This window comes from Scleropages formosus, chromosome 4 (genome assembly GCF_900964775.1).
Source record: "Scleropages formosus chromosome 4, fSclFor1.1, whole genome shotgun sequence".
NCBI lineage: Eukaryota > Metazoa > Chordata > Actinopteri > Osteoglossiformes > Osteoglossidae > Scleropages > Scleropages formosus.
Window position 1 is genome coordinate 5,574,918 of NC_041809.1, and position 14,138 is coordinate 5,589,055.

The 14,138-nt window shown below is 45.8% G+C and overlaps 1 protein-coding gene and 1 long non-coding RNA gene across 6 annotated transcripts; one reads left to right on the forward strand and one right to left on the reverse strand.

Moving 5' to 3' along the window:
- Positions 1 to 338: 338 nt before the first annotated feature.
- On the reverse strand, positions 339 to 2,924 carry LOC114910403 (uncharacterized). The gene is made up of 2 exons (XR_003797622.1): positions 2,846 to 2,924; positions 339 to 1,324 (listed from the first exon to the last, which is right to left on the reverse strand). It is a non-coding gene; the product is annotated as an uncharacterized LOC114910403 (long non-coding RNA).
- zbtb18 (zinc finger and BTB domain containing 18) lies at positions 1,338 to 13,755 on the forward strand. Of its 5 annotated transcripts, none has more exons than XM_029250981.1 (2): positions 1,338 to 3,824; positions 8,040 to 13,755. In XM_029250981.1, exons 1-2 carry the CDS (start codon positions 3,749 to 3,751, stop codon positions 9,671 to 9,673), a joined length of 1,710 nt encoding a protein of 569 aa, XP_029106814.1. In that variant the 5' UTR covers positions 1,338 to 3,748; the 3' UTR covers positions 9,674 to 13,755. The 5 variants fall into 5 exon arrangements, with proteins under 5 accessions (XP_029106814.1, XP_029106818.1, XP_029106816.1 ...); XM_029250985.1 differs by lacking the exon at positions 1,338 to 3,824 and adding an exon at positions 5,519 to 5,542; XM_029250983.1 differs by lacking the exon at positions 1,338 to 3,824 and adding an exon at positions 5,563 to 5,655.
- Positions 13,756 to 14,138: the final 383 nt, after the last annotated feature.

Below are 14,138 nucleotides of genomic sequence, written 5' to 3' on the forward strand. Positions count from 1 at the left end.
GAAACTGGAATTCCGGAAGGAATGATGCAAAAAAAAAGAAAAATTATTGCAAAAACATTTGCCATAAAATTCCATCACATGTGAAAAATGTCGAAATGGCCCTCAAGTGCTGAGCGTTTACAAAATTCAGCAGCTCGTGGTATGTTCTCATGCGAGATTGTTCACTTAAAAACATCATAACTAATTGAGATTCCCCAATTAAAGTCTGGATTCGATTGGAACAATAGACGGATTGTAAAGAATAACTCGTGGAAAAAAGCGGGCCAGCGAAGAGAGCGTCTCGCCAACAATAAGTCCGACACGCAACTACTAATTGGTCACCACCATGACAACATGTATCACAAGCAAAATACAAGTTTAATGGGGCCATTGTTCACGCTGAAGGACGACATCCTCTGGTTTGGTGCCAGACCTGTAGCCTCAAAGGAGAAGTTAAGAGGTAAGGCTCGGCCTTACGCTGGCAGTTTTATTCAATTTTTAATCTTTGAAAGTGTTTACTGACCAAGACATGTCTTGCTCAGTTCTTTGAAACCAGCCAATATAACAAATATAATGATACAGCAAATAAAAAAAAAACACTAGCGATGATGACCAGCGACAAAAAAAAAAAAATTATCCGAATTCGGGAAAGCGTGATGTTAATTCAGGAACCGTAATGATCATGAATATAATTTTTAAAAGGCACACGGTTATGATCTTGGCTAAGATTAAGGCTTTAAACATACATTCTAATTGCTTTAGTCATTTACATTACCAGGTTTACCTGGAGAAGCATTCTAAGGGCTCTCAGATGAACTCCAGCTTGAATTAGCGTATCTTCTGGAAAACGACGGGAACACACATGTTGCAGATGCTTATGAGCTCTGCGTGGCACCGCAACGATTTCCTCCACCTCCCCGATACACCTCATACATTGTGCTTAATGACACCATTCAGTCAAACTACAGGCCAGCAGGGATGGCCGACTTCCAAGTGTCCTAGATCCACCGTCCTGCTTCGGCGATCGCCGCTCCCTCTTCCACAAAACATGTTTTCTTCCGTTTTAGAAACATTAATTAAACACATTTGCATTATCTTTTTAAAAACCGCTCCCCCCCCCCAAGGGCTGTCTCCATGTTTCTCCAGTTTGGTTGCATTTCACTAAAATTATGAGCCCCAAAAATGTGCAGTGCAAGCAGTGCACTAATTATGTAATAAAAAGGGGTTTGTTGTGGTCCAGAGGAGCTGCACTGGCTGCGTGTGGATGCGTTGGTGAACAGTGGGGCCAAACCAGTTGAGTTCCAGGCTCCACTGGCTCTGATCACAGGGTCCATCAGGAAAGCTTCTGAGCAAAGCCACCAGGCACACACAGAGACAGAGAGAGAGAGAGAGAGAGAGAGAGAGAGAGAGAGAATATTTAGAGGGACATACAGTAACCCATCCATTGACGCACAAACTCCTTGAATTCTTCCCATTCATCTGAACTGAACTCTTCAGCAAAAAATCACTGCTGACAAGTGAATATCTGCGCATTCCGATCTGCTGTGAGAAGGACCCGCATTTAAAGCCCCGTGTTTCCCAGTATTTAAAACACGTGGATTAACGGTTTTACGGAAACGATCATAATCTATAATATGATTCCAGATGAAGGCGGATTAGGAGAGAAGCTCCACTACCGTTCCAAGCTCAGGATCATAAGATCCCTAAATTTACCCTTTTGCGTATTTTAATTTTTTAAGTATTTTCTACAAAAGGTATTGACATGTCCGCATATCATATGCAATTAATTTAACAAAAAAGTATTAAAACTGCGCATTCATTGCCTCTTCGAACGGTCAGGCTGAAATGCATAAAAAGTTAATGCCCAATTAATGCCTAAATATTATGAACGCCATTAAATGCGTTGAACGCAACAATATGTCACACTGTCCTTTTATTCCCCCATCATCTGTCCTCGTGGCAGGAGGAAAGGAACGGAAAAGCCGCTCTTAACATACATTTGAAGTAAGTTTATCTCTTTATTTTCATAATAAAACCTAAGTGTATGGAGAATTCGGAGCGCTGTACACATTGAATCCCCAACCCGGTTCCGTCCACTGTAAATCTGAATTAAATACCCGACCCCAGTCACCTGGAATGCGGTGTTTTATGGGAAACAATTTTACTAAATAAATCACGAATAAGTTGCACATGGATTGAAAAGCCTTAATACAGAATAATTCACCTATCAGTAAATGACCATTGCAGTAGTTTGCAGTCAAGATAAACAGGGCACTGGCCTCATGTTTCGAGGTTTATATAAGACAGAGGTGGTTTCGGAAATTACATAATCAAAATTGAACATTTCAAACTAAATGTACAAATTTAAAGGGGAATGCAATGCAGAGCTGGACACTGTGTTAGCACCATCGCTGCAAAAACGGTTAATAGTTAATAAATGTGCACTAACTCCTTATAACACAATTCAAAGATGCCTTTTTTTATGTCTTATTAAACTCATACTGCTGTCTACCACTCCCAAAATACTACATTATTTACAGACATATTCAGTGTATTTAATGTATATTTTGTTGCGTCGTGTGTCCATGCATGCTTTCAAATCAAACAGGCAGTTAATTTATGCATTCGCGAATAACGCCGGATCCTTAAACATAAAATTTATGAGAAATACTGTGGCATTTTAACTTTTCTAAATATGCACGGTGTACGCTGGGGTGGAATAAAAAAGCAGTCAGTTTAATTACAACAATCAGCCACTGTACAATCAATGCTAAAATATTAAATCATGCAGGTGATCATATAAGGAGGCTCGTTACAAAATGTAACCATTTCATTTTATCATAGGTAACAGATCGTGGTGTCTCACGCCTCCGCGGCCGGTGCCTCCGCTGCGGTCACGTCCCACCCGGTGACTCTCCAGAGGAGGGCGAGGCAGGAGAGGCGGGAGGCAGGGGATCAGAGGCAGGAGAGGAAGGGGGGGATAGAGGCAAGATGGGCAGGATTAAAGAGACGCGGGAGACAGGCGAGGCTGGGCTACACAGGCACGCAGACGAGAGACAGGAGGAGAAGAAGGGGAGGCTGGAGGTACGGGGAACAGAGGCAGTGCACCTGTCTTCCTGAGTTCTGCGGTCCGACGGTGACTACAAATCCCGTGCGCCATTGCGCGCTCCTCTCCCCCTCCCCCCTCGGCTGGCTCCGCGCGCCCTCCTGCGCTCCGCGCTCTGCGCCAGTCTACTCGAGGAACCAGCTCGCTTCGGCCTTTTTTTTTTTTTTTTTTTTCCTGCCTTCTCACTGTTGCCTGGTGTCAACCTACGCCGAGGACACACAACGTCCCGCCCTCCTCACCCCTCGGAACCCGCTTCCCATTTGCCCTCGTCTCCGCCATCTCCGCCCCCATTGGCTCAGCGCGCCGTCACTCAGGCGCGTCTCCCCCGAGCTGGGGGGAGTTGAGTAGCAACAGCTCGGAAACATCTGGCCGCCGCAGCTCGCCTCTCTCTCCGCGCGCTCGCCTCGCGCCGTCTCTTCAGCCGCCGCAGGTTGTTATGGGGAGCCGCTGAAAGTCGGTCGAGTTGTGTCTGTATCCCGCCCGGAGCGTTTGACGGGAGCCCGGTGCCCGCAAGTGCCTTGAACGCGTCTGTCTTTCTCAGAAGGAAGGAGATGAGAGAGGGGGGCACGGCGGACGGCCGGGCTTGTCGCGGAGAAGTGACAAAGTGAGGCTCCTTTCGGCCGCCGTTACGCCGCGTGAGACCCGAGAGACCCGAGCGGTTCCATGTTAGACACGCAGCGGCCGTCCGGGGTGTGTGAGCGCGGCGCCGGGGCCTGCGCGGGAGCGCGCGCGACTGCAGGTCGGTCCGCCACTTTCCTCTTCACCCTCAGTCAGTGTGTGTCCGTGTGTGCTTCTGTGTGTGTGTGTGCGCGCGCGCGTGCGCGGGTGGGTGTCTGTCTGTCTGTCTGTCTGTGTGTGTGTCCCCTGTCATGCGTTACACACACCGTGCGCGTGTGTGTGTTTTCTGTGTCCGCGGTTCATCTCCACCTGGTCACGGTTAAAAAAAAGAACAACAAAAAACAGCCATTTTTACGACACAGCATATGGTCGGAAGGAACAAAGTTAAAAAAGTAAAGAGAAATATTCCGTTGAATTTAATTCCTGAGCTCTTCGACTCGGGTCGGTGTGGGACCGCGCGGTGTTTAAAAACCGGGGGGAAAAAAAAGAAAGTTTGACGAGAGTTCGCCTGAGAGGAGGGGAAAGAGAATCTCGAGAACCGTCCTGAGGTAAAACTGTTTGCGGCGCGCGGTAAACTGTTAATTTTTCTGCAGATTTATTTATTAAAGGCTGGGGGCTCTCTGGTGAAAATGGCACTGAACACGGCACGCAGCAATTCGCCGGCGAGCGCAGTTTACCTCACTTAATCCCTTATTTCCCCTTTTCACCTCTCTCATTTTGGCTGTCACTCACACTGACTAGTTGAAAGTTTGCAGAATTTTTTTTTTTTTCTTTCGAGTGTTTTGAGCGCGAGTGGACGTGTCGCAGGTGAGAAAGTGGCGGTTTATTTGGAGATTTTGTGAGGGGGGGCGCGAGAGGGAACGGGCGCGCGCGCGCTTGTGTCAGACTCAGAGTGACATGAGTACGGTGTGTCGGTCACTAACAACGTGTTGAACGCTGTTCACAGAGGAATGTCCCAACCCCTCTTTAAAACACTTTTATCCATCTCGACATCTATCTCTAATCTCATTTTAGCCCCAGCCTGTTTTCTTCTGCTCTTTTGCCGCTGTTTTTAATGAGGAAACAAGAGCTCATCCTCATCCTCATTGCACAGTGCTGCGCTTCCATGTTTTCTCTCTTTGAAAGGACCCTTGTAGTAAGTTTCCTCTCTCTTTTTTTTTTCTTTTCCTTCCCTGTTTGGCCCATTAAGAAATTCTTTGCCTTTGTTTAGACTTCCAGTCATGAGCTCTATATGATTGTCCCATTGTTCTTTATTTCATTTCATTTTTTCCCCTCCTCCTCCTCCTCTCAATCGGTTGTCCAGAGGGTTTCTGCAATGAATGACGGGCTCCGGCGCGGCCACTGAACCATGAAGAAGTCGAAAACAATATCAGCTGCGTGGATCTGTCAGTTGCAAATGTGCTGCGCTGGCCCTTTGTTTTTGGTTACTGGAAGGAGAGCGGCGAAAGAGTGAGAGAGAGAGAGAGAGAGAGAGGGGAGGGGGGGATAGAGCGCAAGGGGGGACGACGACCAAAAACTTGAGGGTATTTAAATTCTCTGTACAGGAAACTAGGTTAGAAAAAAAGTGTTGGTTTTCACACAGAACCTATTTTGTTTTTTTTCTTTTTTTTTTTTTTTTTTTAAAAAAAAAACTTGGGAGATTATAAGTTGAGTGGGCTGGCCAGCGTTCAGCAGGAACACCTCAGTGCTTTCAAGCCCCCCCCCCCAGCACACACACACTCACCCCCCCCCCCTTTTATTTTTCGAAGGAGGGAAAGAGAAACAAAGTTGTGTTAAGGAGAAGCTGGTGGCAAGAGTGTAGAGGAGCGGCATATGGCACGAAAAGGAGCACAGCTGGAGGTAGCATTTCCATCTGAACGTGATGTCAGAACAGCTGACAGGCTGCCATCCGCCAGTCTTTTATTGTGGCGCGCGGGCTGGGAGTTAGTGCGCACTCGGAGCCGCGTGCGGGAGTACGTATCTCGTTCCCCTGTAACATCTCCTCCACTCCGCATCTGTCTCTTGCGCAGCTTGATTTTTGTTGGTGGTTTTTTGTTTTTTTTTCCTTCTTTTTTTTTTTTTTTTCCTGTGTTGGGGGGGGTGGTCCACATTTGGTTGAGTGTGTGTGCCCTTATGTGTATGGTGGGTTCCCCCATCCTGCCTGCCATACACTCCAGCATTCAGCAAAAGGAGCAGCTGTCTGCCCCGCTCTTCTGGAAACGGAGGACTTAATCGAATTGATGTGCGCTGCAGGTACAGTGTGATCAGGGGTCTGAAGAAAGGGGCTGGTTGTGTGTTATGGAGGTGACCCGGCTCTCGGACCGCTGTCCATCCTTGCTGCCGTCCACTCGGGTCCCAGATCGGTGGCATCCGACACGGGAGGTACAGGATCTTATGGTCACGGAGCAGAGGGGGAGCAGTGACAGGTGGAAGCAGGATGAGTTTATTTCCTCCCGTTGTAGCGACAATTTTGCAAATCTTATCTTTCTTTGTCATTTGGGAACCTTTTAAATTTTTTTTTTTTAATTCTGGTGAATTTAAATGTTCTTTCATTATCCTTCAAAATGGTTTAGCAAAATATTTGTCGATACATCTGATCATTCTTGTTACAGTTGATGTTAACCTTGCTGCTGAGGTTGTAAGAAAAAATGTCTGGTCTCATGACGGTTTGGAAAACAGTCGTACTAAAGGAGCAGTTGAGAAGTGCAGATTTAAATTGAGACTATTCTGTAGTAATTAAAAAAAGTGATTTCTGGTAGATTTCTTTGATGAAATTGGCTGTAAAATCACGCAGAAGTCAGTCTTTCTTTTTCCCTTTTTGTGCTGTTGGTGACTAATTTAGAACTTGCAGATTTGAGCCGCCTGAATTGGCCAGACAGCTGTAATCGCACTCCGCCTAGTCTTAATCTCTTTATCTGGGCAGCAGCTGCCATATGGCCCCAGTCAGCTGGATCAGATGTTTTTAAGCTTCCTTCTTCGTTGCTCGCTGTCCTCGTACCCTCCTAATTTGATCGCCGCTACCTTGTGAGCCGACCTGCAATCTTTATTTTTAGCCATCTTAAGGATTAGGATTGATGTAGACTACAGGGCACTTAAAGTGATTGTATTGTAAATCTTCTGGGGTCCTTCTCTGGTTAAAGATGTGCAGTTGTCTCACGGGGGGGGTGGAGGTGGCTGGGCTGAGGTGGAGGGGGTGGGGTGTGCATGCGTGTGTGTGTGTGTGTGTGTGTGTGTGTTCGGGGGGGGGGGGTAAACAGCCTTGTCCCTCTAAGCCTCTCTCATTAAGAAAATCTGGAGTCTGATTTGGGGGCTACACAATAAATTGATCACATTCAAGTGAAGAATTTGCATTTTCTAATTGCTTTCAGGAAAATAATGTGCCGACTGGTTCTTGATGTGGAAAGTGTTTAGGGGTAACAGGTGTGATTTTTCTTTTCCTTTTTTCCTCCCCAGTCTGAAATTTAAAATAATTTGATTATAGCTTTTTGAAGATCTGACACTACCAGAGAATTTGTGAATTCACTTCTTAATATTTGTTTGTTTTAAGAGGGGCTAGTTTTAAACCATTGAATTTTGCATTGAGTTGTTTATGTTGCATCTGCATTCTGTTGTTGAAAGAATGGAATAGTCCCCTGACTTGCCTGCAGACTTAATCTGAATTGTACAGAAAGGTCCTGCAGTTGGTGTCTGTGTGTGCTGTTTACGTGCCTGAAAGCCGGTTACCTAAAAGCAGTGCCTTAGCTAGAGCTGGCTATATTAAGAGTAAACCTGGTCTGAGCTGTGCGAGTAAAATGCTGGTTTGCCGTGTCCGTGTGTGTGCTGTGGCGCGAGCGTTAGTGGTGCCTTACCATGTGTGCGATGTCAGAAGATCATAGCTCCTTTTGTCAGTTTCTCGGTCGAAAAGCTGGACACATTGTGGGTGATTTTTTTTTTTGGGTATATTTCTGGTCAACATATCAGATAATGAAAAAGCAACCAGATACAAACAAAAATGAAACAGATGCTGTAATGTTGTTTTAAATGGGTGGTGGAACTTCTGTAGTGAAGTTTTCATAGCATAAGATTTCAAACTGCAGCAGAAAATTTTGCTTGTGGCTTTTGCATAAAGAAAAAAAGTGTGTGTGTGTTTGGCATTTGTTTAATGTGTTTTTGGCATATGAGCATTTCTCTGTGAGCGTGAGTGAGTGAGGGAGAGGGGGTGAGAGAGGGAGAGAGAGAGAGAGAGAGAGAGAGAGGGAGGGAGAGAGGCGAGGAAGAAAGAGAGCTTGAGAGGCTGGGAAAGAGAAAAAATACATAAAAGCTGAAACAAAACAATTGTTGTTCTAAAGGGACTCAAACATCTGCTGGTCTTTTCCAGGTTATGAAGACAGCATGGAGTTCCCAGACCACAGCAGACATTTGCTACAGTGTCTGAGTGAGCAGAGGCACCAGGGCTTTCTCTGCGACTCCACGGTGCTGGTCGGCGATGCCCAGTTCCGGGCCCATCGCGCCGTGCTTGCCTCATGCAGCATGTACTTTCACCTCTTTTACAAGGACCAGCTGGATAAAAGGGACATTGTCCACTTGAACAGCGACATCGTGACGGCCCCGGCGTTTGCGCTCCTGCTCGAGTTTATGTACGAGGGGAAGCTGCAGTTCAAAGCCCTGCCCGTGGAGGACGTGCTCGCCGCTGCTAGTTACCTTCACATGTACGACATCGTCAAGGTCTGCAAGAAGAAGCTGAAGCAGAAGGCCACGGCGGAGGCGGACAGCACCAGGCGGGAGGAAGACGCCTCCAGCTGCTCCGACAAGGCGGAGAGTTTCTCGGAGGGCAGCGCAGAGGCCCCGGCTGCCAGCGACCTGCTACCCAGTGATGATGAGGACCCAGATGCCAAGCGGGACACCCTCCACGAACCGGGGGGCATGTGGATGCGGCTGCCGCCGGACCCGGCAGGTACTCCAGCACCTAGGGGTGCCGGCGAAGGCGAGGGGCACGCGACCGAATCCGGGAAGCCGTCTCCTGCCGGCAGCCCATGCAGCTCAGCTGGCTCCCTGTCGCGGCGCTCTGTGTGTTCCCGTCGGGTGTCTGCCGATGCTGACTGCGTTCTGGACCTCTCCGTCCGCTCCGGCTTGGCCGGAGCCCCCGGGGAAGTCGCTGCTGGCAATCCTTACTTTTGCCCCGCGCCGCCACCGGACGGCCTGCAGGGCGGCGGACTGGTGCAGGTGAAGGTGGAAAAGGATACGGGCTCTGATGATGAGGACCTCGTGGGTGGCGACTATGAGATGGACCACAGCGGTGGTGGCGGTGGCAAGGATCCACCGCCCAGCGCTAACAGCCACGGCAGCCACCGGCGGCTGGGCTACGAGGCGCACCTGTCAGCCCTGCGCGATGCCTCTCTGCCCAGCGAGCTGGAGCGCGAGGACAAGGCCAGCGAGGATGATGAGATGCTGAGCCCCGAGAGCGAGCGGGCGCAGGCCGAGGCGGCCGGCATCGACGGCTCCCTGCTGCCCTACGTGTCCAACATGCTGGCGGCGCCCCACAGCCAGATCTTCATGTGCCCCCTGTGCAGCAAGGTCTTCCCCAGCCCTCATATCCTCCAGATCCACCTCAGCACACACTTCCGTGAACAGGAGGGCGTGCGCTCCAAGCCGGCCGGCGATGTCAACGTGCCCACCTGCAGCATCTGCGGCAAGACGTTCTCCTGCATGTACACGCTGAAGCGACACGAGCGGACTCATTCGGGTGAGAAGCCCTACACCTGCACCACATGTGGAAAGAGCTTCCAGTACTCGCACAACCTGAGCCGGCATGCTGTGGTACACACGCGCGAGAAACCGCATGCCTGCAAGTGGTGCGAGAGGCGCTTCACGCAGTCCGGGGACCTCTACCGCCACATCCGCAAGTTCCACTGCGAGCTGGTCAACTCGCTCTCCGTGAAGAGCGAAGCCCTCAACCTGCCCAACGTACGGGACTGGGCACTCGAAGACAGCTCGCAGGAACTCTGGAAATGAACGGCAGAGAAATCCCGCACCACCACCATCAAAAAAAAAAAAAAAAAAAAAAAATTAAAAAAATAATAAATAAACTTTTTGAGTTGTAAAGAAATCTGAATTAGATTTCCTGGCAGAGAGGTAAGGGAAGTGGGCATTCAGCTGAGGGGGAGGGGGCACAGAGGTAAGGGTCTAAATCAGTCATGTTTCTCGTCCTTATGGCGCAAACCTTGCTAAACTGCACTTTAGTAGCACATGAAAATGTTACTGCTGATTTTTTTTTTTTTCTTTTTTTTCTTTTGTATTTTCTTGTTATTTAATTCTTTAATTGTAGATTATTCCCTTGGAATTGACTGGAAATTTTTCAGGTTTTGTACATAAAAGAAAAAAAAAAACTCAAGAAGTTGGTATTGATAACCAATTTTTTTTCTATTAACCAGTTTATGCTTTGTTTCCCTATCCCTTTTGAGATCAGAGTATATATACACATGAGACTTTATACACTCTTGAACTCTTTGTTGGTAAATTTATTTGTAAATTGCAAAGTCCTTTACACCGTATGAAGATTGCAGATAAAGCTTCGAGAGCAAGAGAAAAAAGATACGATTTAAATACACTAAACGGGTACTGTGAACATAAATACATAACAGTGCGTTCATACACATCCACATGTGTATGTATCTGTGTGTATGCTGTGCACTACTATAATTTAATTAGCATATCTCATATCTGGTTTGGTTTTGTGTTATAGTTCTGGAAAGAAGCCTAACGTTAATGCTGAACGCTTCCATGACTTAAGCTCTTGTACATTATTTTTTTTCTTCAAATAGGAAACTTGACTGATGAAAGACTATATGGCACTCATGCAATGTACAGCATCCTTTTTTGACAATAATTTTAAATCTTTTTTATTCTTTATAATTATGATGAATCTGTTTTTCTTTTAACTGGATAGTTAACTGTCATTGAACATATCCCTTGTAAGACTAAAATAATCTTATGTTGGCTGTATAGATTTCTGTAGTGATTTAAGGAGATACTTTTTGTCTGGAAATGGGATATGTTGTTGCATGAAGTCCAAGCTGTATAATAAAAATGTGAATTGCTGTATTACTGTAAATTGTAATTGATCAAATACTTGACAGGCTGTGCTAATGCTCACAGGTTTGGCCTGTTAAAATAGTAAATGTTACAGCTACGGAAAATGCATGAATTTGATTTATTTTTAAGACTTTTTGTTGTCGTTTTGCATTTGGAGAGTGTGTTTTTAAATTAACTTGATCATTTTGATTCCTGAGTAAAGTAGGGTTTTCTTTTTTCCTTCCCCTCCTCTTTATTATTATGTCATTTCTGAGCTCCTGTGAGCTGCTGCGTGTAAGAAGAATTAGTACAAGTGCACTGTTGAGTTTCGGTATGTGTAGAAGTGCGCTGGTTTGCGACCCGTGTCTGACAGATCGTCAGTATGGGCAACGTGTTAACACTGAGCTGACCTTTTCAAGATGCCCGTCTACTTCACGCTCCGCATTACGAGTCTGTCAGAAGTTTTCGTTCGCAACTGCTGTCTATATCAAAACAAGGTCTCGCTATTTTTATTTTAAATCTCATATTTAAAAAAGAAAAAAAAAAAAAAAGGTAAGCTGTCTGCTTTGTCGTAATTTATTTATTTATATTTTGATTTGGCACTTGCTACGAACTTGAAACGCTGAGGTCTTTCAGAAAAGCTCACCTCCTCGCGCCTGGAACTGTTTCACTGAAACGACAGAAAAAATGTGTAATTTTTTTTTTTTTTTTTTGTCGCACTCCTATGTGTTTGTATGTTTCCGTGAGTGTGTGCGAGTTCTGCAGTATGTTCTCTCACATGAACTTCTGTGTTTTCCCACAGAGACAGACACACACCTGCCTTTCGAGAGACTTCATTTGGCAAAAATATGTATTTGGAATAGCAGGTTTTCCATTAAGAAACTCCACAGCGCTGATGGTAACAAACATCGTTTTGCTCCAAGCCATTGGAATGGTCATCCAAGTGAATCTGTACAGTAATAAATAGTAATCTTATAATTGGATACATATTTTAAAGCATCTCATTTGAAAGAAATGTTTACCTATAAGAAAAAAATAAATTTAAATGGTGCTAGAAAAATTGTGTAAAATGGCTGGAAATTTCATTTTGGCTTTCACATTTTTTCAGTGAGATACATAGAATTTTACAGAGAATTTCAGACGTCCTGCAGCTGTACAGCCCAGATTTATTTAACTTTATTATCGGAGGGGGGGGAAAAAAAAAGTCAAACAGAATGCCTGCTCTGAGCGGAAAGGTGAGGGATATAAAGCTTGAGCTCAGATTGACATGATGTCCGTGGGAATGCAGCAGAGCTGTTGGGGGTGTGGTGACTGGCATCCGGGCACCGGGGGTTTGTTCCCTCTACGGCGTACGCGACAGTGGCATCAGCAGGTGGGGAGGGGTTGCGGGCACGCCGTAGCAACGCCGCATTAACGCCACACATGGCAATTAGCATTTTGCACAGTGACAGTTCTCCCTCTTCTTTGCACTCACCAGTAACCTGTATGGAACATCATGGAAATATATATCATCTGTGGTATAGTTTTTCATTATTTTTTAATGCTTATTCTTTCTTACTTGACCGCCTTAAACTACTGTAAACTGCTTTTTTTTTTCTTTTAAAGAAGGTTATTACTGGCATACAAATTGTGTATTACTATTATTCCTTAATAGAAGAAAGCTGTGAAAAAATGTGTTAAGCATCTCCATTTCTCTTTGGTTACTTGAAAACAGGGAAGATCCAGTGTGTTTAAATAAAAACATAAAGTTAATGTAGGGACAATGTTTAGAGGCAGGGAAAATAATTGTCAGAAAAAGACAATCACTATCTGACGAAGCAGATTTAATTGAAACATTTGCTTTTATTGGTCATCGTTCTGAGATGTTGTTTCATTGACATTGTTCATTTTTTTTTTTGATGTAGATATTTAGCTTTGACAATCATAGTATGTTTTATTTTCTCAAGGGGAGTAAATTATGAGGCTGTTTAGTTTTGTACTTTTTGGTGTGCTGTTGGTGAAATTTTTAAATTGTGTGCTAACTGCAATAAATTATAAGAATCTTAAACACTTGCATGTCATGTTGTTTTGTTTACTGTCATGGGGGAAAATTGTTGAGAAAACGTCTGAGCCAGAGCCACGTATTGTGATTCATATTCCATTACTGAAACTTTCTGAATATTTAAACAGAAGGGTAAATCGCATTCCTGTGCTTCTGTAATGTCTATAGCGTAGTAAAAACTGATACGTTTCATCCAGTTTTGCCTGCATTTGTGTAAAATCAAAACGGGAACGAAGGTGAGGACAAAGAGGTTATTCTTAAATGGTAGTGCGGAAATTCCCCCTTCTAGGTTCCGTTTGTTTTAAAATAAAATCTGGTAACCTGAGGAGTCGTCGTATTTATGTATTTACTTGTTTGTTTGCTAACTGTGCGATGATGCGCTCTGACCCTGTGCGAAGTGTCGACCGTCATCAACGCCGGTAACCGTCTGACCAGGCCGCAGAAGTGCTGGTTTGGTGTAAGCGATCGTAAACTGAGCTCAAGTGGGAATCCCGTCTCCGTTCAGTTTAGGATAAAACATGGTAAAATTTGGGTGAAACGCCACAAGCCACCCATGCGAGTTTGGCCGAAGAAGCGAGTAAAACCCCTCGCCGTTTCTCAGTGACACGTCCACAGCTTCCAAAGTGTCCCCGGGGTCACAGGTACGAGACTCTGAAGCCGCTCTTTGTTCACACGTTCACAATTTTCATATAGATGCAGATTAAAATTGGTGCGTCTTAAAGTTTTCTGTTTCCTAAGGGCCAATGAGATCATCGGTAACATTAATGCGACCGGACTTGGACGATAAGCAACTTGACAATAACTGCGTTTGATGTATTTTGAGAAAAACAAAACTGTCATAATTTACATATTTCAAATTTAGCAGCGTGACCTCATTGGCTCGAAAGGGGATGTTTAGCGACACGACACACCAGCTATACATAAAAAAACAAATTTGATTACGGCTCCTTGGTGCATGCGGGGGGGGGGGGGCATCTTGCCAGACCAAACCTAACAGGCAGGAAATTGAATTAGGGTGAAGCTCGCTGTAATTTATTTATTTGTTTATTAAACCTTATTACGTTTAATGTGGGGAGAGACCTGTTCGTCGGTGGGCCGACGGAGCGCCGGGCGCATTCGCGTGTGCGAGCGGCACCGGGGCCCAGGCATGGGCCGCGCCGGCGAACCCGGGTCCGCGCTCCTGCCAAAAGACTTCTCAATACGCGCTTTTCCAGAAAAGAAAAAGAAAGAAAAGAGCGTCGTCCGACGTCTCGCTGCTCGGCAAACCTGGCCTTACAGATGCATGGAGGGAGGCCCACTTTGATGTCACTAAGCGTTATTCATCGGGGGCATCGCCGCAGATGGCGTGGCGCTTCGCCCCCCCCC

Bases quoted from the DNA above. Each gene is read 5' to 3' on its own strand.
- zbtb18 (XM_029250981.1), top strand. From the start codon at position 3,749: ATGTTAGACACGCAGCGGCCGTCCGGGGTGTGTGAGCGCGGCGCCGGG. The intron at 3,825-8,039 runs GTCGGTCCGCCA...GGTCTTTTCCAG, and splicing joins GGGAGCGCGCGCGACTGCAG to GTTATGAAGACAGCATGGAG.